The sequence below is a fragment of the Heterodontus francisci genome, chromosome 10, assembly GCF_036365525.1.
Source record: "Heterodontus francisci isolate sHetFra1 chromosome 10, sHetFra1.hap1, whole genome shotgun sequence".
NCBI lineage: Eukaryota > Metazoa > Chordata > Chondrichthyes > Heterodontiformes > Heterodontidae > Heterodontus > Heterodontus francisci.
Window position 1 is genome coordinate 13,874,056 of NC_090380.1, and position 27,761 is coordinate 13,901,816.

The 27,761-nt window shown below is 46.6% G+C and overlaps 1 protein-coding gene across 8 annotated transcripts in view; it reads left to right on the plus strand.

Moving 5' to 3' along the window:
• Nucleotides 1–27,761, plus strand: part of LOC137374301 (pleckstrin homology-like domain family B member 1) — a 505,821-nt gene that overhangs the window by 422,121 nt on the left and 55,939 nt on the right. For all 8 annotated transcript variants that reach the window (XM_068040126.1, XM_068040127.1, XM_068040125.1 and 5 more), the window contains 3 exons: nt 14,721–14,735; nt 15,799–15,834; nt 26,325–26,511. In XM_068040126.1, coding sequence (XP_067896227.1) covers nt 14,721–14,735; nt 15,799–15,834; nt 26,325–26,511 — 238 coding nt within the window. The remainder of the gene's footprint in view (nt 1–14,720; nt 14,736–15,798; nt 15,835–26,324; nt 26,512–27,761) is intronic.

The following is a 27,761-nucleotide window of genomic DNA, read 5'->3' on the forward strand; positions in this document are numbered from 1 at the left end:
TGATATTACTGGTCTCGGTGCGGTGTGTGATATTACTGGGGTCTCAGTGCGGTGTGTGATAATACTGGTCACAGTGCGGTGTGTGATATTATTGGTCGCAGTGCGGTGTGTGATAATACTGGTCACAGTGCGGTGTGTGATATTATCGGTCTCAGAGCGGTGTGTGATATTACTGGGCACGGTGCGGTGTGTGATATTATTGGTCTCAGTGCGGTGTGTGATAATACTGGTCACAGTGCTGTGTGTGATATTACTGGTCTCAGTGCGCTGTGTGATAATACTGGTCACAGTGCGGTGTGTGATATTATTGGTCTCAGAGCGGTGTGTGATATTACTGGTCACAGTGCGGTGTGTGATATTATTGGTCTCAGTGCGGTGTGTGATAATACTGGTCACGGTCGGTGTGTGATATTACAGGTCTCAGTGCGGTGTGTGATAATACTGGTCACAGTGCGGTGTGTGATATTACTGGTCTCAGTGTGATGTGTGATATTACTGGTCTCTGTGCGGTGTGTGATATTACTGGTCACAGTGCGGTGTGTGATATTACTGGTCACAGTGCGGTGTGTGATATTACTGGTCTTGGTGCAGTGTGTGATATTACTGGTCTCAGAGCGGTGTGTTATATTACTGGTCTCAGTGCGGTGTGTGATAATGCTGGTCACAGTGCGGTGTGTGATATTATTGGTCACGGTGCGGTGTGTGATATTACTGGTCTCAGAGCGGTGTGTGATATTACTGGTCTCAGTGCGATGTGTGATATTACTGGTCTCAGTGCGATGTGTGATATTATTGGTCTCAGAGCGGTGTGTGATATTACTGGTCACGGTGCGGTGTGTGATATTACTGGTCTTGGTGCAGTGTGTGATATTACTGGTCTCGGTGCGGTGTGTGATAATACTGGTCACGGTCGGTGTGTGATATTACTGGTCACAGTACGGTGTGTGATATTACTGGTCACAGTGCGATGTGTCATACTACTGGTCTCAGAGCGGTGTGTGATATAACTGGTCTCAGTGCGATGTGTGATATTACTGGTCTCAGTGTTGTGTGTGATATTACTGGTCTCAGTGCGGTGTGTGACATTACTGGTCTCAGTGCGGTGTATGATATTACTGGTCTCAGTGCGATGTGTGATATTACTGGTCTCAGTGCGGTGTGTGATAATACTGGTCTCAGTACGATGTGTGATATTACTGGTCTCAGTGCGGTGTGTAATATTACTGGTCACAGTGCGATGTGTGATATTACTGGTCACAGTGCGATGTGTGATATTATTGGTCTCAGAGCGGTGTGTGATATTACTGGTCACGGTGCGATGTGTGATATTACTGGTCTTGGTGCAGTGTGTGATATTACTGGTCTCGGTGCGGTGTGTGATATTACTGGTCTCCGTGCGGTGTGTGATAATACTGGTCACAGTGCGGTGTGTGATATTATTGGTCGCAGTGCGGTGTGTGATAATACTGGTCACAGTGCGGTGTGTGATATTATCGGTCTCAGAGCGGTGTGTGATATTACTGGGCACGGTGCGGTGTGTGATATTATTGGTCTCAGTGCGGTGTGTGATAATACTGGTCACAGTGCGGTGTGTGATATTACTGGTCTCAGTGCGCTGTGTGATAATACTGGTCACAGTGCGGTGTGTGATATTATTGGTCTCAGAGCGGTGTGTGATATTACTGGTCACAGTGCGGTGTGTGATATTATTGGTCTCAGTGCGGTGTGTGATAATACTGGTCACGGTCGGTGTGTGATATTACAGGTCTCAGTGCGGTGTGTGATAATACTGGTCACAGTGCGGTGTGTGATATTACTGGTCTCAGTGTGATGTGTGATATTACTGGTCACAGTGCGGTGTGTGATATTACTGGTCTTGGTGCAGTGTGTGATATTACTGGTCTCAGAGCGGTGTGTTATATTACTGGTCTCAGTGCAGTGTGTGATAATGCTGGTCACAGTGCGGTGTGTGATATTATTGGTCACGGTGCGGTGTGTGATATTACTGGTCTCAGAGCGGTGTGTGATATTACTGGTCTCAGTGCGATGTGTGATATTACTGGTCTCAGTGCGATGTGTGATATTATTGGTCTCAGAGCGGTGTGTGATATTACTGGTCACGGTGCGGTGTGTGATATTACTGGTCTTGGTGCAGTGTGTGATATTACTGGTCTCGGTGCGGTGTGTGATAATACTGGTCACGGTCGGTGTGTGATATTACTGGTCTCAGTGCGGTGTGTGATAATACTGGTCACAGTGCGGTGTGTGATATTACTGGTCTCAGTGTGATGTGTGATATTACTGGTCTCAGTGCGGTGTGTGATATTACTGGTCACAGTGCGTGGTGTGATATTACTGGTCACAGTGCGGTGTGTGATATTACTGGTCACAGTGCAGTGTGTGATATTACTGGTCTCAGTGCAGTGTGTGATATTACTGGTCTCATTGTGGTGTGTGATATTATTGGTCTCAGTGCGGTGTGTGATAATACTGGTCACGGTCGGTGTGTGATATTACTGGTCTCAGTGCGGTGTGTGATAATACTGGTCACAGTGCAGTATGTGATATTACTGGTCTCGGTCCAGTATGTGATATTACTGGTCTCGGTGCAGTATGCGATATAACTGGTCACAGTGCGATGTGTGATATTACTGATCACAGTGCGGTGTGTGATATTGCTGGTCTCGGTGCAGTCTGTGATAATACTGGTCTCGGTGCAGTATGTGATATTACTGGTCTCGGTGCGGTGTGTGATATTACTGGTCTCACTGCGGTGTGTGATATTACTGGTCACAGTACGATGTGTGATATTACTGGTCACAGTACGGTGTATGATATTACTGGTCACAGTGCGATGTGTGATACTACTGGTCTCAGAGCGGTGTGTGATATAACTGGTCTCAGTGCGATGTGTGATATTACTGGTCTCAGTGTTGTGTGTGATATTACTGGTCTCAGTGCGGTGTGTGACATTACTGGTCTCAGTGCGGTGTATGATATTACTGGTCTCAGTGCGATGTGTGATATTACTGGTCTCAGTGCGGTGTGTGATAATACTGGTCTCAGTACGATGTGTGATATTACTGGTCTCAGTGCGGTGTGTAATATTACTGGTCACAGTGCGATGTGTGATATTACTGGTCACAGTGCGATGTGTGATATTATTGGTCTCAGAGCGGTGTGTGATATTACTGGTCACGGTGCGATGTGTGATATTACTGGTCTTGGTGCAGTGTGTGATATTACTGGTCTCGGTGCGGTGTGTGATATTACTGGTCTCAGTGCGGTGTGTGATAATACTGGTCACAGTGCGGTGTGTGATATTATTGGTCGCAGTGCGGTGTGTGATAATACTGGTCACAGTGCGGTGTGTGATATTATCGGTCTCAGAGCGGTGTGTGATATTACTGGGCACGGTGCGGTGTGTGATATTATTGGTCTCAGTGCGGTGTGTGATAATACTGGTCACAGTGCGGTGTGTGATATTACTGGTCTCAGTGCGCTGTGTGATAATACTGGTCACAGTGCGGTGTGTGATATTATTGGTCTCAGAGCGGTGTGTGATATTACTGGTCACAGTGCGGTGTGTGATATTATTGGTCTCAGTGCGGTGTGTGATAATACTGGTCACGGTCGGTGTGTGATATTACAGGTCTCAGTGCGGTGTGTGATAATACTGGTCACAGTGCGGTGTGTGATATTACTGGTCTCAGTGTGATGTGTGATATTACTGGTCTCTGTGCGGTGTGTGATATTACTGGTCACAGTGCGGTGTGTGATATTACTGGTCACAGTGCGGTGTGTGATATTACTGGTCTTGGTGCAGTGTGTGATATTACTGGTCTCAGAGCGGTGTGTTATATTACTGGTCACAGTGCGGTGTGTGATATTAATGGTCACGGTGCGGTGTGTGATATTACTGGTCTCAGAGCGGTGTGTGATATTACTGGTCTCAGTGCGATGTGTGATATTACTGGTCTCAGTGCGATGTGTGATATTATTGGTCTCAGAGCGGTGTGTGATATTACTGGTCACGGTGCGGTGTGTGATATTACTGGTCTTGGTGCAGTGTGTGATATCACTGGTCTCGGTGCGGTGTGTGATAATACTGGTCACGGTCGGTGTGTGATATTACTGGTCTCAGTGCGGTGTGTGATAATACTGGTCACAGTGCGGTGTGTGATATTACTGGTCTCAGTGTGATGTGTGATATTACTGGTCTCAGTGCGGTGTGTGATATTACTGGTCACAGTGCGATGTGTGAAATTACTGGTCACAGTGCGATGTGTGATATTATTGTTCTCAGAGCGGTGTGTGATATTACTTGTCACGGTGCGGTGTGTGATATTACTGGTCTCAGTGCGGTGTGTGACATTTCTGGTCCCAGAGCGTTGTGTGATATTACTGGTCTCAGTGCGGTGTGTCATATTACTGGTCACAGTGCGGTGTGTCATATTACTGGTCACAGTGCGATGTGTGATATTACTGGTCTCAGTGCACTGTGTGATATTACTGGTCTCAGTGCGGTGTGTGATATTACTGGGCACGGTGCGGTGTGTGATATTACTGGTCTCAGTGCGGTGTGTGATAATACTGGTCACAGTGCGGTGTGTGATATTATTGGTCGCAGTGCGGTGTGTGATAATACTGGTCACAGTGCGGTGTGTGATATTATCGGTCTCAGAGCGGTGTGTGATATTACTGGGCACGGTGCGGTGTGTGATATTATTGGTCTCAGTGCGGTGTGTGATAATACTGGTCACAGTGCGGTGTGTGATATTACTGGTGTCAGTGCGCTGTGTGATAATACTGGTCACAGTGCGATGTGTGATATTATTGGTCTCAGAGCGGTGTGTGATATTACTGGTCACAGTGCGGTGTGTGATATTATTGGTCTCAGTGCGGTGTGTGATAATACTGGTCACGGTCGGTGTGTGATATTACAGGTCTCAGTGCGGTGTGTGATAATACTGGTCACAGTGCGGTGTGTGATATTACTGGTCTCAGTGTGATGTGTGATATTACTGGTCTCTGTGCGGTGTGTGATATTACTGGTCACAGTGCGGTGTGTGATATTACTGGTCACAGTGCGGTGTGTGATATTACTGGTCTTGGTGCAGTGTGTGATATTACTGGTCTCAGAGCGGTGTGTTATATTACTGGTCTCAGTGCGGTGTGTGATAATGCTGGTCACAGTGCGGTGTGTGATATTATTGGTCACGGTGCGGTGTGTGATATTACTGGTCTCATTGCGGTGTGTGATATTACTGGTCTCAGTGCGATGTGTGATATTACTGGTCTCAGTGCGATGTGTGATATTATTGGTCTCAGAGCGGTGTGTGATATTACTGGTCACGGTGCAGTGTGTGATATTACTGGTCTTGGTGCAGTGTGTGATATTACTGGTCTCGGTGCGGTGTGTGATAATACTGGTCACGGTCGGTGTGTGATATTGCTGGTCTCAGTGCGGTGTGTGATAATACTGGTCACAGTGCGGTGTGTGATATTACTGGTCTCAGTGTGATGTGTGATATTACTGGTCTCAGTGCGGTGTGTGATATTACTGGTCACAGTGCGTGGTGTGATATTACTGGTCACAGTGCGGTGTGTGATATTACTGGTCACAGTGCAGTGTGTGATATTACTGGTCTCAGTGCAGTGTGTGATATTACTGGTCTCATTGTGGTGTGTGATATTACTGGTCACAGTGCGGTGTGTGATATTATTGGTCTCAGTGCGGTGTGTGATAATACTGGTCACGGTCGGTGTGTGATATTACTGGTCTCAGTGCGGTGTGTGATAATACTGGTCACAGTGCAGTATGTGATATTACTGGTCTCGGTCCAGTATGTGATATTACTGGTCTCGGTGCAGTATGCGATATAACTGGTCACAGTGCGATGTGTGATATTACTGATCACAGTGCGGTGTGTGATATTGCTGGTCTCGGTGCAGTCTGTGATAATACTGGTCTCGGTGCAGTATGTGATATTACTGGTCTCGGTGCGGTGTGTGATATTACTGGTCTCGGTGCAGTATGCGATATTACTGGTAACAGTGCGGTGTGTGATATTACTGGTCTCAGTGCGGTGTGTGATATTACTGGTCTCACTGCGGTGTGTGATATTACTGGTCACAGTACGATGTGTGATATTACTGGTCACAGTACGGTGTGTGATATTACTGGTCACAGTGCGATGTGAGATACTACTGGTCTCAGAGCGGTGTGTGATATAACTGGTCTCAGTGCGATGTGTGATATTACTGGTCTCAGTGTTGTGTGTGACATTACTGGTCTCAGTGCGATGTGTGATATTACTGGTCTCAGTGCGGTGTGTGATAATACTGGTCTCAGTACGATGTGTGATATTACTGGTCTCAGTGCGGTGTGTAATATTACTGGTCACAGTGCGATGTGTGATATTACTGGTCTCAGTGCGGTGTGTGATAATACTGGTCTCAGTACGATGTGTGATATTACTGGTCTCAGTGCGGTGTGTGATAATACTGGTCACGGTCGGTGTGTGATATTACTGGTCTCAGTGCGGTGTGTGATAATACTGGTCACAGTGCAGTCTGTGATATTACTGGTCTCGGTCCAGTATGTGATATTACTGGTCTCGGTGCAGTATGCGATATAACTGGTCACAGTGCGGTGTGTGATAATACTGGTCTCAGTACGATGTGTGATATTACTGGTCTCAGTGCGGTGTGTAATATTACTGGTCACAGTGCGATGTGTGATATTACTGGTCACAGTGCGATGTGTGATATTATTGGTCTCAGAGCGGTGTGTGATATTACTGGTCACGGTGCGATGTGTGATATTACTGGTCTTGGTGCAGTGTGTGATATTACTGGTCTCGGTGCGGTGTGTGATATTACTGGTCTCAGTGCGGTGTGTGATAATACTGGTCACAGTGCGGTGTGTGATATTATTGGTCGCAGTGCGGTGTGTGATAATACTGGTCACAGTGCGGTGTGTGATATTATCGGTCTCAGAGCGGTGTGTGATATTACTGGGCACGGTGCGGTGTGTGATATTATTGGTCTCAGTGCGGTGTGTGATAATACTGGTCACAGTGCGGTGTGTGATATTACTGGTCTCAGTGCGCTGTGTGATAATACTGGTCACAGTGCGGTGTGTGATATTATTGGTCTCAGAGCGGTGTGTGATATTACTGGTCACAGTGCGGTGTGTGATATTATTGGTCTCAGTGCGGTGTGTGATAATACTGGTCACGGTCGGTGTGTGATATTACAGGTCTCAGTGCGGTGTGTGATAATACTGGTCACAGTGCGGTGTGTGATATTACTGGTCTCAGTGTGATGTGTGATATTACTGGTCTCTGTGCGGTGTGTGATATTACTGGTCACAGTGCGGTGTGTGATATTACTGGTCACAGTGCGGTGTGTGATATTACTGGTCTTGGTGCAGTGTGTGATATTACTGGTCTCAGAGCGGTGTGTTATATTACTGGTCTCAGTGCGGTGTGTGATAATGCTGGTCACAGTGCGGTGTGTGATATTATTGGTCACGGTGCGGTGTGTGATATTACTGGTCTCAGAGCGGTGTGTGATATTACTGGTCTCAGTGCGATGTGTGATATTACTGGTCTCAGTGCGATGTGTGATATTATTGGTCTCAGAGCGGTGTGTGATATTACTGGTCACGGTGCGGTGTGTGATATTACTGGTCTAGGTGCAGTGTGTGATATTACTGGTCTCGGTGCGGTGTGTGATAATACTGGTCACGGTCGGTGTGTGATATTACTGGTCTCAGTGCGGTGTGTGATAATACTGGTCACAGTGCGGTGTGTGATATTACTGGTCTCAGTGTGATGTGTGATATTACTGGTCTCGGTGCGGTGTGTGATATTACTGGTCACAGTGCGATGTGTGAAATTACTGGTCACAGTGCGATGTGTGATATTATTGTTCTCAGAGCGGTGTGTGATATTACTTGTCACGGTGCGGTGTGTGATATTACTGGTCTCAGTGCGGTGTGTGACATTTCTGGTCCCAGAGCGTTGTGTGATATTACTGGTCTCAGTGCGGTGTGTCATATTACTGGTCACAGTGCGATGTGTGATATTACTGGTCACAGTACTATGTGTGATATTACTGGTCTCAGTGCAGTGTGTGATATTACTGGTCTCAGTGCGGTGTGTGATATTACTGGGCACGGTGCGGTGTGTGATATTACTGGTCTCAGTGCGGTGTGTGATAATACTGGTCACAGTGCGGTGTGTGATATTATTGGTCTCAGTGCCCTGTGTGATATTATTGGTCTCAGAGCGGTGTGTGATATTACTGGGCACGGTGCGGTGTGTGATATTATTGGTCTCAGAGCGGTGTGTGATATTACTGGGCATGGTGCGGTATGTGATATTACTGGTCTCAGTGCGATGTGTGATATTACTGGTCTCAGAGCGGTGTGTGATATTACTGGTCTCAGTGCGATGTGTGATATTACTGGTCTCAGTGCGGTGTGTGATATTACTGGTCACAGTGCGATGTGTGAAATTACTGGTCACAGTGCGATGTGTGATATTATTGTTCTCAGAGCGGTGTGTGATATTACTTGTCACGGTGCGGTGTGTGATATTACTGGTCTCAGTGCGGTGTGTGATATTACTGGTCTCAGTGCGGTGTGTGATATTTCTGGTCCCAGAGCGTTGTGTGATATTACTGGTCTCAGTGCGGTGTGTGATGTTACTGGTCTCAGTGCGGTGTGTGATATTACTGGTCTCAGAGTGGTGTGTGATATTACTGGTCACAGTGCAGTGTGTGATATTACTGGTCTCAGTGCGGTGTGTGATAATACTGGTCACAGTGCGATGTGTGATATTACTGGTCTCAGAGCGGTGTGTGATAATACTGGTCACAGTGCGATGTGTGATATTACTGGTCTCAGAGCGGTGTGTGATCATACTGGTTACAGTGCGATGTGTGATATTACTGGTCTCAGACCGGTGTGTGATATTACTGGTATCAGTGCGATGTGTGATATTACTGGTCTCAGTGCGGTGTGTGATATTCCTGGTCTCAGAGCGGTGTGTGATATTACTGGTCTCAGTGCGATGTGTGATATTACTGGTCACAGTGCGATGTGTGATATTATTGTTCTCAGAGCGGTGTGTGATATTGCTGGTCACGGTGCGGTGTGTGATATTACTGGTCTCAGTGCGATGTGTGATATTACTGGTCTCAGAGCGGTGTGTGATATTACTGGTCTCAGTGCGATGTGTGATATTACTGGTCTCAGAGCGGTGTGTGATATTCCTGGTCTCAGAGCGGTGTGTGATATTACTTGTCTCAGTGTGATGTGTGATATTACTGGTCTCCGAGCGGTGTGTGATATTCCTGGTCTCAGTGCGGTGTGTGATATTACTGGTCTCAGTGCGGTGTGTGATATTACTGGTGACAGTGCGATGTGTGATATTACTGGTCACAGTGCGATGTGTGATATTATTGTTCTCAGAGCGGTGTGTGATGTTACTGGTCACGGTGCGATGTGTGATGTTACTGGTCTCAGTGCGGTGTGTGATATTACTGGTCTCAGAGCGGTGTGTGATATTACTGGTCCCTGTGCGGTGTGTGATATTACTGGTCACAGTGCCTTGTGTAATATTACTGGTTTTGGTGCAGTGTGTGATATTACTGGTCTCAGTGCAGTGTGTGATATTGTTGTTCTCAGTGCAGTGTGTAATATTACTGGTCACGGTGCCTTGTGTAATATTACTGGTTTTGGTGCAGTTTTAGATATTACTTGTCACGGTGCAGTGTGTGATATTACTGGTCACGGTGCCTTGTGTGATATTACTGGTTTTGGTGCAGTTTTAGATATTACTTGTCACGGTGCAGTGTGTGATATTACTGGTCACGGTGCAGTGTGTGATATTACTGGTCACGGTGCAGTTTTAGGTATTACTTGTCACGGTGCGGTGTGTGATATTACTGGTCCTGGTGCACTGTGTAATATTACTGGTCACGGTGCAGTGTGTGATATTACTGGTCACGGTGCCTGTGTGATATTTCTGGTCACGGTGCCTGTGTGATATTACTGGTCATGGTGCACTGTGTAATATTACTGGTCACGGTGCAGTGTGTGATATTACTGGTCTTGGTGCAGTGTGTGATGTTACTGGTCACGGTGCCTGTGTGATATTACTGGTCATGGTGCACTGTGTAATATTACTGGTCACGGTGCAGTGTGTGATATTACTGGTCACGGTGTGGTGTGTGATATTCCTGGTCAGGGTGTAGTGTGTGATACTAATAACCACCAGAATTGTATAATTATTCAGCCATCGTGCCTGCGCTGGCCCTATATATTTTCAATCGCCGCATTTCCCTGCTGTTTCCCAATAGCTTTGCAGCTGTTATCTTTTAATACATGCAAGCTATCTATTTAGCTGTGAATGATTAAGTTAAAATCCTGGATAGTTCACTCAACAGTAGCCTTGATTCAATAATTAGTTTCTTTTGGAAGTTTTGTAACATATTTTGTGTCTGTAATCCCAAGATAATATTCTTTCAGAGTAAATGAACAGCAGCAACCAATCTCCGAAAAATAAAACCCCTTGTTGTCTGCTCTGCCCATTTTAATGCTGAACCCTCGGGCTCTGGTTATAACAGCTCAGCATTATTTTGATGGGTTGCTTTTATATTTTGTGAGTTATTTGAGAAAAGCCATAAAACTGCAGATGCTGGATATGTGAGGCAGGAGCAGAAAGTGGTGGAAGCCGTCAGCAGCTCAGTCGGCAGCTGTAGAGAGTTTATGTTTCCGGTGCGAGTGGTTGTAGTGTGGCTGCACACATTAAACATTAACTCCTCAGCTCCCCACACGAGCTGTAGACCTACTGAGTATTTCCAATCGTCTTTTGATCCTTTCTGAGGAAGGTTTTATAAACACTTTTGCACAAGCACCCCCGGAGTGAGTCACTCTGCGAGCGATGTAAAAGTCATGGTGAATGACTGAATAGCCGAGACTCAGGCTGTTCCTATTTCACAGCCCAGTTAGCTGGAGTGTGGTGTTATGTACAGCTTTACCAATGGATCTTCAGTGAACTGCTGGGCTGAAACTCATGATGGGTCGTAATTACAGAAGCAGGGCATTTTGCAGGTGGCTGTGTTGAGGGAGTGAGGTCAGTGCATTCGTTCTGTATAAGAATATAAGAACATAAGAGATAAGAGCAGGAGTAGACCATATAGCCCATCGAGTCTGCTCCACCATTCACTATGATCATGGCTGATCTTGGGCTTCAATTCCACTTACCCACCCGCTCCCCCTATCCCTTGATGCTCTGACAGACCAAAAATCTATCTATCCCAGCTTTAAATATATTCAATGATGGAGCATCCACAACCCTCTGGTTTAGAGACTTCCAAAGATGCAAAGCCCTTTGAATGAAGAAATTTCTCCTCATCTCAGTCCTAAATGATGACCCCTTATCCCGAGACGGTGCCCTCATGTTTTAGATTACCCATTCAGTGGAAACAATCTCTCAGTGTTTACTCTGTCAAGCCCCTTCAGAACCTTGTATGTTTCATTCTTCTAAACGCCCCACAATATAGGCCTAATTTATTCAGTTCCTCATCATAGAACAACCCCCTCAACCCAGGGTCAAATCTAGTGAACCTTCACTGTACTGCCTCCAATGCAAGTATATCCTTCCATAAATATGGAGACCAAAACTGGACACAAGATTCTCCTTTGGAAATCCAGGTTTACTACATCTACTGGTTCCTATTTATCTACCCTACTAGTTACAACCTCAAAAAACGCCAATAAATTTGTCAAGAACGATTTTCCTTTCGTTAAACCATGTTGACTTTGCCTGATCATACTACAATTTCGAAGTGCATTGTTAAGACTTGCTTAATTTAATAATAGAGTCCAGCATTTGCCCCGATGACTGATGTCAGACTTACATGATCTATAGGTCCCTGTTTTCTCTCTCCCTCCTTTCTTGAATAGTGGTGTTACATTTGCAAGCTTCCAATCTGCTGGGACTGTTCCCGATTCCAGGGAATTTTGGAAAATCATAGCCAGCGCATCCACTATCTCTGCAGCTATCACTTTTAGAACCCTAGGGTGTAGACCATCAGGTCCAGGGGATTTGTTGGATTTTCGTCCCTTAAGTCTCTCCAATAGCTTTCTCTGCTGATATTATTTACTGTAATTTATCACTCATTTTAGCCCTTTGGTTACCCTTTATTTCTGGTACGGAACTTATGTCTTCTCCTGTGAAGACAGACACACAATATTTGTTCAGTGTCTTTGCCATTTTCTCATTCCCCATAATAATTTCTCTGCTTCTAAGGGACCAATGTTTACTCTCGTCCTTTTTATATACTTGTAAAAGCTCTTCCAATCTGTTCTTTTATTCCTAGATAGTTTACTCATTCTATTTTCTTTCAACTTTTTGGTGGCCCTTTGCTGGTTTCTAAAACACTCCCAAGCTGCAGACTTACTACTATTCTTTGCAACATTTCAAGCCTCTTTTAATCTAATATTATCCTTACCTTCCTGAATAAGCCATGGATGGATATTTCATGCTGAGTTTTTAGTTTTTAATGGAATGTATTTTGTTGAACATTTTGAATTGTTTCATTAAATGTTTCCTACTGTTTATCGCTATACCTTCCAGTCATTTACCCTATTAATATCAGCTAGTTCTCTAATATATAATTGGCTTTGTTTAAATTCGTGATTCTTGTTTGTGATTGAATATGTCGCTTTCAAACTTAACATGGCATTCCATGTTGTTATGTTCACTATTTCTCAGTGGATCTTTTACAATGAGATTACGAATTAACCCTGCCTCAATTCACAATACAAGATCTAAAATTGCTTTATGCCGAGTTGTTTCCACAATGTATTTCTCCAGGAAACTGTCAAAAATCATTCCACAAACTCATCTTCTAGGCCACCATTGCCAATTTGATTTATCCAGTCTATATGAATATTAGAGTCCCCCACAATTATTGCATTGCCTTTGTTACAAGTTACAATTATTTCTTGTTTAATGCTCTGTCCAACAGTATAGCTATTGTTGGGCCTATAAACTATTCCCACCTGCGTTTTCTGACTATTGCTATTCCTAATCTCTACCCATACTGATTCTATTTCATGATCTTCTGAGCAAGGTCCTTTCTCACTCATGACCTTATGTCATCCTCTACCATCTGCCCTCCTTTGCTATCCTGTCTGTCTTTTTGAAATATTGTGTGCCTTGGAATATTGATTTCCCAACTTTGATCACCATGTAACCATGTCTCTGTAAAGGCGATTTGATCTAAACCATTTATTTCTGTTTGTGTCGCTACTTCATCTACTTTATTGCTGATGCTTTGTGCTTTCAGATAAAGACCTTTTAATTTCATTTTTTCTTACTGCTATTCCCTGCATGGAGTTTACTCCCTGATGCGCAAATACTGTTAAACACTCTGTCCCTTCCTATCTCACTCTGATTGCCTTTAGCCACGTTGCTAGACTGTTCTATTTCCTCGACTTTTCTCTTTGGATTTCTAAATCTCCCTTTATCCGAACCCTCTCTCCCGCTGTTGGTTTAAAGCCCTGGCTATAGGCCTAGTTACACGTTACGCCAGGACACTGGTCCCAGCCTCGTTTAAGTGGAGCCCATCCCAACGGAACAGCTCCCTCTTCCCTGAGTACTGACGCTGGTGCCCCATGAATTGAAACTCATTCCTACACCACTCTTTGAGCCACGCGTTTAATTCTCTAATCTGCTGGACCCTATGCCAATTAGTGTGTGGCTCAGGTAACAATCCAGAAATTATCACCTTTTGAGGTTCTGTGTTTTAACTTGGACCCTAACTCCTCAAACTCTCTCAGCAGAACATCATTCCTATTTCTACCTATGTTGTTGGCTCCACCCATGAGGAGATGTCCTTAACCCTGGCACCTTCAGAGTTCGCGGTCAGGGGTGCAGAGAACAGTATCTATTCCCCTGACTATACTGTCGCCTGTCACTATGGGTGCACTGCTGTTGTTACAACATAGCAGAACCTGCTGGTCTCTACTGGAAGAGGCAAACACAAGCCCAGGAGAGAGTGCCCATGGGGTTTTATACTCCTGACTGCCTGGGATGTTTGTGTCACTTTGGGGGTGATATTAATTTGAGCTGTTCAATGTATGGGATCTGGGATTGCCAGCTGGATGTATTTCTGGAGGTTCCCTTATGAACTTCCACCTGTAGTTAAACTGCCTTTTCCCCCCATATCCAATATATTAATACTCAAACAAAAGTATTCAAAAGCAATTAAAATGTCCCAATGTTATTTGTCCTGAAGTTGCTTGCAGCAGTGACCAGGAAATTAATCCATAATTTCTGGAGACTCCAGGGCAATCCTGGGAGTTGGCAACTCTAATGGGAGCCGATGACCTTTTATGTCGGCATATTATTAGTTACCGAATTAATTTGGTTCTGGGTTTCAGTGTTGTAATCAGGGGCACTCTGATGGTTTTATCAACACAGAGCAGTACTCGCAATGAATGCTACTGATATCAGGTTCACGTGACAATATCGATTTCATGTTTGTGCCTTTGTTTAATCTCTTTGTAAGAACGCCCTGGTTTTAACAAGGCATGTTGTTAGTGAGATTATTTGATGGTTAAACTCACACTGCTTATCTGACCCAGCACACCGTGTGGTCACTGACTAACGGTCTGATCTTTCTCTTGTCTGCAGGGAAATCGAGAAAAGGTACGAATCCCGAGTTGGGTCTTGGTTCTCTTTGTAGCTGCTGCTGCTGGGTCTGTATGCTGCTCTGCCCTCACTGTTGCTCAATGAACTTGAATCACTATGTTACCTTGTTTAGAAAAAAATGTCTTGGGGAGTTCTGGACAGCAGTCTAAACATCCCTTGACATAATAGCGTCATCTGTATGCTCAGAAATCCCCTTATATAGGGTGCAAGACCGTTGTGTCTTTGTCCCATTGATCTCGTCTTCCAGTATTTCGAAGGACGCTCTTGAATCTGAGAACAGTACTGCTTCACAAGCAACTGTTTGTGGTACGGTGGCGTGTCACGGGGCAGGCACAGTTGCCATGGTTACCTCTCACTGTCTGCGGGAGAGGAGAGCATCCCTTCCTTGTCCAGTTTATGTGCCTGATGTTGGTTTCGGTACACTCTGGGGGAAACTGCAGCCAGGTGAGATAATGAGAGTTTGCTGAATGCTTCTTTACCCAAAACACTGACTGTGAAAGAGACCTCTATGTGCCAGTACTATTGCACACGACATATTGTACACTGCAATACCTGCCGCCAGAGATGATATAGATATTAAACAGCACCGATGGGCTGGCAAATGACTCAGAAACAAGTCACAATGATTTTTGCTCCAAAGACTATGCACACAATTGCAGAAAAGTCAAAGTACACTTCAGCATGCACAACATTGGTATTATTGTTCTCTCTTCATTTCTCGGAGCTAAACGTGGAAAAACAAAGATCATAATCTGATATCAATTTTATGCTAAATGTGAATTATTAATGAGACAAATGACGTTCTTTCCCATTATGAAAGATTTGCACACAGACTGCATCAGTTATAAAATGTAGATGCCCTTCAAAAGTTAACAAGAAGGCATGATTTGTGGGCTATTAAATGTTATATTGTTATTGCTGCCATTTATATTCAGCAGCAGAGAGTTACGGGGAACAAGTTATTCGGATATTGCATACAACTCTATTTTTAAAATGGTTTATATTAATGACATTTTTAAATTTCCTTGTTTTGATTTTGTTTTACAATTCCTCTCTCTAGGACCAGTCTTGCATTCCAAAGGGACTCGTAGAAAAGGTAAATGTCTTGACCTGAAAAGAGTGGGTTAGATTATTGGTTTCTGTACCTGAACTGGTAATCGGGTGGGTTCTGTAATAGGTGGTGTCTTATATTGGGCGGATTCTGTTCAGGATGGCTATTACTGGCAGCTTCTGTAATGGGATGGTGTATTACAGGCAGGTTCATTATCAAGATAGTGTATTATGGGCAGGTTCTGTAGCGCAATGGTGTATTACGGGTGAGTTCTGTAACACGATGGTGTATTAGGGGCATATTCTGTAATATGATGGTGTATTACGGGCGGGCACTGTATCAAGATGGTGTATTGGGGCATGTTCTGTAACACGATGGTGTGGTACGGGTGGGTACTGTAGTGCGATGGTGCATTAAGGGTGGGTTCTGTAGCACAATGGTGCATTACAGGCGTGTTCTGTATCAAGATGGTGCATTACGAGTGGGTTCTGTAACACGATGGTGCATTACGGGCGTGTTCTGTATCAAGATGTGTATTGGGGCATGTTCTGTAACACGATGGTGTGGTACGGGTGGGTACTGTAGCACGATGGTGCATTACGGGCGTGTTCTGTATCAAGATGGTGCATTACGAGCGGGTTCTGTAGCAGGATGGTGCATTACGGGCGTGTTCTGTATCAAGATGGTGCATTACGAGCGGGTTCTGTAGCACGATGGTGCATTACGGGCATGTTCTGTATCAAGATGGTGCATTACGAGCGGGTTCTGTAGCACGATGGTGCATTACGGGCATGTTCTGTATCAAGATGGTGCATTACGAGCGGGTTCTGTAGCATGATGGTGTATTACGGGCGTGTTCTGTATCAAGATGGTGCATTACGAGCGGGTTCTGTAACACGATGGTGTATTATGGGCAGGTTCTGTAGCGCCATGGTGTATTATGGGGCAGTTCTGCAATGGGATGGAGTAGTATGGGGGTTTTCAGTTTGGGATGATATTAGTCTTAATAATGATGGCCATGAAACCATTGTCGATTGTTGTAAAAACCCATCTGGTTCAGTAATGTCCTTTAGGGAAGGAAATCTGCTGTCCTTACCTGGTCTGGCCTACATGTGACTCCAGACCCACAGCAATGTGGTTGACTCTTAAATGCCCTCTGAAATGGCCGAGCAAGCCACTCAGTTGTATGAAAGCTCTAGAGACAAGTCTAAAAGGAATGAAACTGGACGGACAACCTGGCATCGACCTAGGCACTAGAAACAACGGTAAACCCAGCCCTGTCGACGACCTTACTAACATCTGGGGGCTTGTGCCAAAGTTGGGAGAGCTGTCCCACAGACTAATCAAGCAACAGCCTGACATTGTCATACTCACGAAATCATACCTTACAGACAATGTCCCAGACACTGCCATCACCATCCCTGGGTATGTCTGTCCCACCGGCAGGGCAGACCCACCAGAGGTGGCAGCACAGTGGTTTATGGGTGGATTCTGTCACAGGATGGCATATTATGGATGGGTTCTGTAATAGGATGGTGTATCATAGGCAGGTTCCGTTTGGGATGGTGTATTACAGGCGTGTTCTGTTCAGGATAGTGTATTACAGGCGTGTTCTGTTCGGGATGATGTATTACAGGCAGGTTCCATTCGGGATGGTGTATTACAGGCGTGTTCTGTTCGGGATGGTGTATCACAGGCAGGTTCCGTTCGGGATGGTGTATTACAGGCGTGTTCTGTTCGGGATGATGTATTACAGGCAGTTTCCGTTCGGGATGATGTATTCCAGGCGTGTTCGGTTCGGGATGATATATTACAGGCAGGTTCCGTTCGGGATGATGTATTACAGTCGTGTTCTGTTCGGGATGGTATGTTACAGGCAGTTTCCGTTCAGGATAGTGTATTACAGGCGTGTTCTGTTCGGGATGATGTATTTCAGGCAGGTTCCGTTCGGGGTCGTGTGTTGCAGACAGGTTCCATTCGGGATGGTGTGTTACAGACAGGTTCTGTTCAGGATGGTGTATTACAGGCAGGTTCCGTTCGGGATGGTGTATTACAGGCAGGTTCCGTTCGGGATGGTGTATTACAGGCAGGATCCGTTCGGGATGGTGTATCACAGGCAGGTTCCGTTCGGGATGGTGTATTACAGGTGTGTTCTGTTCGGGATGATGTATTTCAGGCAGGTTCCGTTTGGGATGGTATGTTACAGGCAGGTTCCGTTCGGGTTGGTGTATTACAGGCAGGTTCCGTTCAGTATGGTGTATTACAGGCAGGTTCCGTTCAGGATAGTGTATTACAGACAGGTTCTGTTCGGGATGATGTATTTCAGGCAGGTTCTGTTTGGGATGGTATGTTACAGGCAGGTTCCGTTCGGGATGATGTATTTCAGGCAGGATCCGTTCGGGATGGTGTATTACAGGCAGGTTCCGTTCGGGATGGTGTATTACAGGCAGGTTCTGTTCGGGATCGTGTGTTACAGGCAGGTTCTGTTCTGGATGGTGTATTACAGGCAGGTTCCATTCTGGATGGTGTATTACAGGCAGGTTCTGTTCAGGATGGTGTATTACAGGCAGGTTCCATTCAGGATGGTGTATTACAGGCAGGTTCCGTTCGGGATGGCGTGTTACAGGCAGGTTCCGTTCGGGATCTTGTGTTACAGGCAGGTTCCGTTCTGGATGGTGTATTACAGGCAGGTTCCGTTCTGGATAGCGTATTACAGGCAGGTTCCATTCGGGATGGCGTGTTACAGGCAGGTTCCGTTCGGGATCGTGTGTTACAGGCAGGTTCCGTTCTGGATAGTGTATTACAGGCAGGTTCCGTTCTGGATGGTGTAATACAGGCAGGTTCCATTCGGGATGGTGTATTACAGGCAGGTTCCGTTCGGGATCGTGTGTTACAGGCAGGTTCCGTTCTGGATGGTGTATTACAGGCAGGTTCCGTTCTGGATGGTGTATTACAGGCAGGTTCCGTTCGGGATCGTGTGTTACAGGCAGGTTCCGTTCGGGATCGTGTGTTACAGGCAGGTTCCGTTCTGGATAGTGTATTACAGGCAGGTTCCGTTCTGGATGGTGTATTACAGGCAGGTTCCATTCGGGATGGTGTATTACAGGCAGGTTCCGTTCGGGATCGTGTGTTACAGGCAGGTTCCGTTCTGGATGGTGTATTACAGGCAGGTTCCGTTCAGGATGGTGTATTACAGGCAGGTTCCGTTCGGGATGGCGTGTTACAGGCAGGTTCCGTTCGGGATCGTGTGTTACAGGCAGGTTCCGTTCTGGATGGTGTATTACAGGCAGGTTCCGTTCAGGATGGTGTATTACAGGCAGGTTCCATTCAGGATGGTGTGTTGCAGGCAGGGTCCGTTCGGGATGGTGTGTTCCAGGCAGGTTCAGTTCGGGATCGTGTTTTACAGACAGGTTCCGTTCGGGATGGTGTGTTACAAGCAGGTTCCGTTCGGGATGGTGTGTTACAGGCAGGTTCCGTTCGGGATGGTGTGTTACAGGCAGGTTCCGTTCAGGATAGTGTATTACAGGCAGGTTCCTTTCGGGATGATGTATTTCAGGCAGGTTCCGTTCTGGATGGTATGTTACAGGCAGGTTCCATTTGGGATGGTGTATTACAGGCAGGTTCCGTTTGGGATGGTGTATTACAGGCAGCTTCCGTTCAGGATAGTGTATTACAGACAGGTTCTGTTCGGGATGGTGTATTACAGGCAGGTTCCATTCTGGATGGTGTATTACAGGCAGGTTCTGTTCAGGATGGTGTATTACAGGCAGGTTCCATTCAGGATGGTGTATTACAGGCAGGTTCCGTTCGGGATGGCGTGTTACAGGCAGGTTCCGTTCGGGATCTTGTGTTACAGGCAGGTTCCGTTCTGGATGGTGTATTACAGGCAGGTTCCGTTCTGGATAGCGTATTACAGGCAGGTTCCATTCGGGATGGCGTGTTACAGGCAGGTTCCGTTCGGGATCGTGTGTTACAGGCAGGTTCCGTTCTGGATAGTGTATTACAGGCAGGTTCCGTTCTGGATGGTGTATTACAGGCAGGTTCCGTTCTGGATGGTGTATTACAGGCAGGTTCCATTCGGGATGGTGTATTACAGGCAGGTTCCGTTCGGGATCGTGTGTTACAGGCAGGTTCCGTTCTGGATGGTGTATTACAGGCAGGTTCCGTTCAGGATGGTGTATTACAGGCAGGTTCCGTTCGGGATGGCGTGTTACAGGCAGGTTCCGTTCGGGATCGTGTGTTACAGGCAGGTTCCGTTCTGGATGGTGTATTACAGGCAGGTTCCGTTCAGGATGGTGTATTACAGGCAGGTTCCATTCAGGATGGTGTGTTGCAGGCAGGGTCCGTTCGGGATGGTGTGTTCCAGGCAGGTTCAGTTCGGGATCGTGTTTTACAGACAGGTTCCGTTCGGGATGGTGTGTTACAAGCAGGTTCCGTTCGGGATGGTGTGTTACAGGCAGGTTCCGTTCGGGATGGTGTGTTACAGGCAGGTTCCGTTCAGGATAGTGTATTACAGGCAGGTTCCTTTCGGGATGATGTATTTCAGGCAGGTTCCGTTCTGGATGGTATGTTACAGGCAGGTTCCATTTGGGATGGTGTATTACAGGCAGGTTCCGTTTGGGATGGTGTATTACAGGCAGCTTCCGTTCAGGATAGTGTATTACAGACAGGTTCTGTTCGGGATGGTGTATTACAGGCAGGTTCTGTTCAGGATGGTGTATTACAGGCAGGTTCCGTTCGGGATGATGTATTTCAGGCAGGTTCCATTTGGGATGTAATGTTACAGGCAGGTTCCGTTTGGGATGGTGTATTACAGGCAGGTTCCGTTCAGGATGGTGTGTTACAGGCAGGTTCCGTTCGGGATGGTGTATTACAGGCAGGTTCCGTTCTGGATGGTGTATTACAGGCAGGTTCCGTTCTGGATGGTGTATTACAGGCAGGTTCCGTTCAGGATAGTGTATTGCAGACAGGTTCTGTTCGGGATGATGTATTTCAGGCAGGTTCCGTTTGGGATGGTATGTTACAGGCAGGTTCCGTTCGGGTTGGTGTATTACAGGCAGGTTCCGTTCAGTATGGTGTATTACAGGCAGGTTCCGTTCGGGATGGTGTATTACAGCCAAGTTCCATTCGGGATGGTGTATTACAGGCAGGTTCTGTTCGGGATCGTGTGTTACAGGCAGGTTCTGTTCTGGATGGTGTATTACAGGCAGGTTCCATTCTGGATGGTGTATTACAGGCAGGTTCTGTTCAGGATGGTGTATTACAGGCAGGTTCCGTTCAGGATGGTGTATTACAGGCAGGTTCCGTTCGGGATGGCGTGTTACAGGCAGGTTCCGTTCGGGATCGTGTATTACAGGCAGGTTCCGTTCTGGATGGTGTATTACAGGCAGGTTCCGTTCTGGATAGCGTATTACAGGCAGGTTCCATTCGGGATGGCGTGTTACAGGCAGGTTCCGTTCGGGATCGTGTGTTACAGGCAGGTTCCGTTCTGGATAGTGTATTACAGGCAGGTTCTGTTCTGGATGGTGTATTACAGGCAGGTTCCGTTCAGGATGGTGTATTACAGGCAGGTTCTGTTCTGGATGGTGTATTACAGGCAGGTTCCGTTCAGGATGGTGTATTACAGGCAGGTTCCGTTCAGGATGGTGTGTTACAGGCAGGTTCCGTTCTGGATGGTGTGTTACAGGCAGGTTCCGTTCGGGATGGTGTGTTACAGGCAGGTTCCGTTCTGGATGGTGTATTACAGGCAGGTTCCGTTCAGGATGGTGTATTACAGGCAGGTTCCATTCGGGATGGTGTGTTACAGGCAGGTTCCGTTCGGGATGGTGTGTTACAGGCAGGTTCCGTTCAGGATCGTGTTTTACAGACAGGTTCCGTTCGGGATGGTGTGTTACAGGCAGGTTCTGTTCGGGATCGTGTGTTACAGGCAGGTTCCATTCGGGATGGTGTGTTACAGGCAGGTTCAGTTCGGGATCATGTTTTACAGGCAGGTTCCGTTCAGGATCGTGTTTTACAGGCAGGTTCCGTTCAGGATCGTGTTTTACAGACAGGTTCTGTTCGGGATCGTGTGTTACAGGCAGATTCCATTCGGGATGGTGTGTTACAGGCAGGTTCAGTTCGGGATCGTGTTTTACAGGCAGGTTCCGTTCAGGATCGTGTTTTACAGACAGGTTCCGTTCTGGATGGTGTATTACAGGCAGGTTCCGTTCAGGATGGTGTTTTACAGACAGGTTCTGTTCGGGATGGTGTGTTACAGGCAGGTTCCGTTTGCGATGTTGTATTTCAGGCGTGTTCCGTTCGGAATGATACATTACGGGTGGTTCTGTAATGGATGCTGTATTATGAGCTGTTCTGTTCGGGCTGGTGTATTACGAGCAGTTAATGGGACAGGTAGATTATCTCACAGGTTCTCTCACAGGACGCTGTATCACATGTCCTCTTTGTGATGGTTGGGTAAACCCCTCCACCAATGACCATTGGATGCCGAGGATGAATATTGACACATTTTTAAATATCTGTTTAAAATAGGCACCAGTTGGAAAAATGCTTTTGGAGAATTCATGGAACTTAGTGGTGCATTAAGGACAGTCCATCACACAGTCATTGCCATTGCATTCACAGGTGCTTTCTCATTCAATCTAACTGCTAGTCTCTTGAGAATTATGGTCCAATTTTCACTTTACACAGTTGAACAATTCTTATTTAACTTTTACGGAGCTTCTACATGCTCGTTATATTTGGTGCTGTGATTGGTGGGAAGGGGAAATAGGCTTTGTGTCACTCAATCTCCCTTACAGACAACTGTGAAACAGGGAATTCATCAATGTCATTGTGGAAACTGGCATTATTTTGAAGTTCGGTGTGTGTTTATCATCTGTATGCGACACGCACATTGTCTTTTATAGCTTAACCATAGCCTTTGTTTTACTTACACTGCGGGAGTTTTACAGATGGAATAGTTTCCAGGACATAGTTTGATCGCACAATTGGTCTTCAGTAAAATGACTGTGTGCTCCTTTGATGTGAGCGTATATTTTGTACTCGGAGGCAGTCCCTCATTTAACTTTGAAATGATTTTGGCCGCTGAAAGGGTTTAGTTGAGCTTTCTGTTTAGCAGCTTTCTGTCAGTGGCTGGTACCTGGATTCCGTTGCTGTGATATGCTGCTTATCCTGACCTGTGGTGTTCACACTTAACCATCACCTTCACTGGCATGTTAGGGCAGCTGAGTTTCACATGTGCCTCATGTGCGTTTACACTGGCATAGATTGATACCAGCTGGAAGATAGTTACTGGAAGACTTGCATCCTGGCCAGCCTAGAATTTGCAGCCTCATTATTTTCAGCTTTGTGCACTGGCAGGATATGTTTTCAGCAGCTTTCGATATTACTCACTGGTACAGACAGCCTTTGCTGTCCTTTTCCTTTGCCCACTGCACATCTCTCCTGGGGTCAGACTGCCCTGCTCTCAGGCTGGTTTCACTGTTTAACCTCGAGAGCCGATATCCTCATCGATTTTTGCCCAAACCCCTGTTGCATGTACCGATTGTCGATTTATCAGGGAGAGGCATTGCTGGGGAGCATCCCCCTTGTAGCCATGGAAACAGCATTGCTAGACCTGGTGGGTTTTAGTTGACAGGTCTGTGTAGCTCCCTGTCGCTGTGCCTTGCCACACGACACAGGATTGGTCAAATTGTTGGGACCATGAATCCAGTAAGTAATTTCTGTGCCAGGCCCTGTGTGCATCTGGTGCCGCCCGTGGTTAGCAGAATAGATGACAGGAGACTTAAAAGGACTGAATCGCTCTAGAACACAACTGACAGAAAACATTTGTAAATGTCTTTGAAATCTGTCCCTTTGGCTTTTACATGCCAAACTGTTGTGTACAAACTTTATTGAAACATTCTTAATTTTTTTTTTGGAAAGGTTTCCTACCCTGCAGAGATTTTTCCCGTTTGTCCTCTCCTCACGCAAGTCACCCGCTGGGTGAAGTTGCAATTCTCGCCACGCCTGGCGCAAGTACTCATTATTCACATGACAGTGCCAAGCGCTGGCACGTCGACTACAGAAGCCCCCACAGGCTAGCCCAATCCTGACCTCATTCAACAGCTGAACAGGGTTCGTGTCCATACCTGGGGTGGGCTGACCGGGGGCGGGGGTGCAGGGCAGAAGCTGTCTCAGATTTTCAGCCACACTAGGATGAAAGTTGGCCTGCTCGCAACTGCCTTGTGATAGGCTGCTCATGAACGGTCAAAGTGCAAGCACAGTTATCCCTTTGCGGGATGTAGGATTGACCCCCAGTGTGCAAGGTGGGACAATGATGTCCCTTCCAATGGAGTTGTCAGCGGAGACTGCACCATGTGTTTGCTTCGACACTTGAAGAGACGGATTCTCATCAGCTGTCGAGAAGTTTCAGACCCAGTATAAAATTCCAATGAGGACAGAGTGACTGAGCACTTGGGCAAAAGTGAACTGATCAGAGGGAGCCAGAGTGAAATTGTAAAAGGTAAGTTATGTCTGACTAACTGAGGTGAACCTTTTGATCAGGTAACTAACAAGGCGGATAAGGGGTGTCTGCGGATGTTATTTATATGGACTTCCAGAAGGCATTTGATAAGGTTCCACATAAGAGACTGTTAGCAAAAATGAGAGTGCATGGAATTGGAGACAATCTATTGAGATGGGTAGGAGATTAATTAGGAGATAGGAGACCAGGAGTCAGCAACATGTCTGTACACGGACACCATTGTCCATGGTAAAAAGGTTGCGGTCTGTGGTAATTTTAAATGTCTTGCTGCTAGGGGCTGGGTTATTTTAAAACACAAGCTGAAGCAAGACATTTAAAATTAGCAGGAGCGAAAGTAAGAAAGGGTCCGGATTAGCGGGGCATGGGCTAGGGTCCTATGGTTTACCAATCCTACTAATCCACCAATCAAAAGCACAAATGGCTTGCCTGAGTGTGGACCTCCATTGAAAAGGAGCGTGGAGGAGGCAGGACTCACTGGGAAGACTGGTGCTGTCAATCAGGGGGCGCTGACCAATGGGAGCAGGGAAGTGGGGTGGTGCTGACGGAGTCTCAGAGGGAGGTGATTGTTGGACTAACTCTGTGGTTGGGTGCTCCCCAGTGCAGAGGAGCGCTTGCAGGGAGAGCTAGCTGAGACATCACCAGCCTGCATGATTTACTGTCCGTGCAGTTAAATTGATGGGAGGTCAGGCACTGGGGCCTGTGATTTCCTGGCTAGTGCTCCCTGCCCATGTCCGACCTGTGGAATCAGCCCCGGAGGGTGTAGGTGTGAGTAGAACAGATAGGATAGTGCACAGGAAAGCAATGATAACACTAGAAAGGGAAGACTTCTTAAAGCCATAGCAGGCTGGGTTTTTAGGCACACAGTCCACGTTCTCAGCTCTCCAAAGGCACTGGTTTCTCTCAAGGGTGCGTGGAAGGCCCTGAGCAGCAATGTGTGTCCGCTCCTGGTGTATTGTGGGTGAAGGGGGTTGGGGAGACACGGGATGGAGAGAGGGGAGGACACGGGGGGAGAGAGGGTGGAGAGGGGGACATGGGGGAGAGAGAGGGGAGAGGAGGACGGAGAGAGAGGGACACGGAGGGGAGAGAGAGGGAAGACAGAGGAACAAAAGAGAGCGGAAGGGGCATGGGGGGGGAGGGGGGCACAGAGGGAGAGAGAGAGAGGGGAGGGAGAAGAGGAGTGAGAGGAGGGAAGGAGATGAACACAGAGGGGAGAGGGATAGGCAGAGAGGGGAGAGAGGTGGACAGACAGAGAAAGAGGAGTGAAAGAGATCAAGATCACTCTTGACAGATGGACATCTATTCAAATTCTCTGCATCGCTACATCAAATGCATGGGCAGACATTGAGGACTTGTGCAAGCAAAAACAATGCCAGCTATCTGATTAAATAGGGAGAAAATCAGGGTGTGTTTTGCTGGCATTCATTTGGCTGGACACTTTTGGGCGGCACAGTGGCGCAGTGGTTAGCACCGCAGCCTCACAGCTCCAGCGACCCGGGTTCAATTCTGGGTACTGCCTGTGTGGAGTTTGCAAGTTCTCCTTGTGACTGCGTGGGTTTCCTCCGGGTGCTCCTGTTTCCTCCCACATGCCAAAAGACTTGCAGGTTGATAGGTGAATTGGCCATTATAAATTGCCCCTAGTGTAGGTAGGTGGTAGGGAAATATAGGGACAGGTGAGGATGTGGTAGGAATATGGAATTAGTGTAGGATTAGTATAAATGGGTGGTTAATGGTCGGCACAGACTCGGTGGGCCGAAGGGCCTGTTTCAGTGCTGTATCTCTAAATCTAAATAAATCTTTATATGCAGATTAATCATCTGTGGCTCAGTCAATAATTTAGTCAAATATTTGTGGACTCAAATTGTAGTTAGATTATTGGATTTGTTTTGATTTATACTAACAAGGGAGTTCTTGCCCCTCAAGCCGGGTTTCAGAGTTGGTCTGTTTCTGTATCTGCAATTTGTTCTGTATTTTGGAAGGCTTGATTGAAATACTGCACTCTCACTTGCCTCAGGACCCCGGCATCATCGTCCCAGTGATGAGCAGAGGCTGCGAGCCCAGGATGAGGCCAGTGCTGGGGTCGATCGCTCCCCCTGCACTGACAACGGATACAAGGACAGCACCTTCGACACCCTGAGCTTGGACAGTTCCGACAGCGTGGACACCAACATATCAGCTTGCTCCCCTGACAATATTTCGAGGTAAACATTTTCTCTGCTGAGAGACTGTCCTTCTGCCTCATGAGTAGTAATGACCCCTCTCTGTTTAACGTCATCAGGCAGCAGGAGCAGGGAATGTTAGTACATCTCAGGAAGTCTTAGCTCCTACAACATCACCCGACTCTGTCCCTGCCTCAGCACATCAGCTGCTGAAACCCTCATCCATGCCTTAGTTACCTCTCGACTTGACTATCCCAATATTCTCCTGGTCAGTCTCCCATCTTCCACCCTCCCTCAACTTCAGCTCATCTAAAACTCTGCTGCCCGACTTCTAACATGCACCAAGAACCATTCACCCAACTCCACTGTGATCACTGACTTAAGTTGGCTCCCAGTCTGGAAATGTCTCAATTTTAAAATTATCATTGTTATTTTCAAATCTCTCCATGGTCTCACCCCTCCCTATATCTGCAGCCTCTTCCTGCCCTACAAGCCTTCAAGATATCTGCACTCTTCCAATTCTGGCCTCTTTTTAGCATTCCTCACTTCCTTCACTCCACTGATGCTGGTCTTGCCTTCCAGCTGCCGAGGCCCTCAGCTCTGGAAAACAGAGGAGAGGTGTCAGTAGGAGGAGGCTGTGTTTGACTGTGTCAAAGGGTGCAGACAGGTCAAGAAGGATGGAGGCTCAGTTCACCTTTGTCACAGTCACAAAGGGAGTCATTTGTGACTTTAATGAAGGTCAGCTTTAGTACTATGGCAGGGACAGAAACCTGAGTGGAGGGATTCAAACATGGAGCTGCAGGACAGATGGCAAATCCATGACACAGTCTGTTTAGAAATACAGCAAGACCTGCACAATATCCAGGCTTCAGCTGATAAGTGGCAAGTAACATTCATACAAGTGACAGGCAATGACCATCTCCAACACGAGAGAATCTTACCATCTCCCCTTGACATTCAATGGCATTACCATCGCTGAATCCCCCACTATCAACATCCTGGGGGTTACCATTGACCAGAAACTGAACTGGAGTAGCCACATAAATACCGTGGTTGCAAGAGCAGGTCAGAGGCTAGGAATCCTGAGGCGAGTAACTCACCTCCTGACTCCCCAAATCCTGTCCACCATCTACAAGGCACAAGTCAGGAGTGTGATGGAATACTCTCCACTTGCCTGGATGGGTGCAGCTCCAACAACACTCAAGAAGCTCGACACCATCCAGGACAAAGCAATTGATTTGCACCCCATCCACAACTTTCAACATTCACTCCCTCCACCACTGACGCACAGT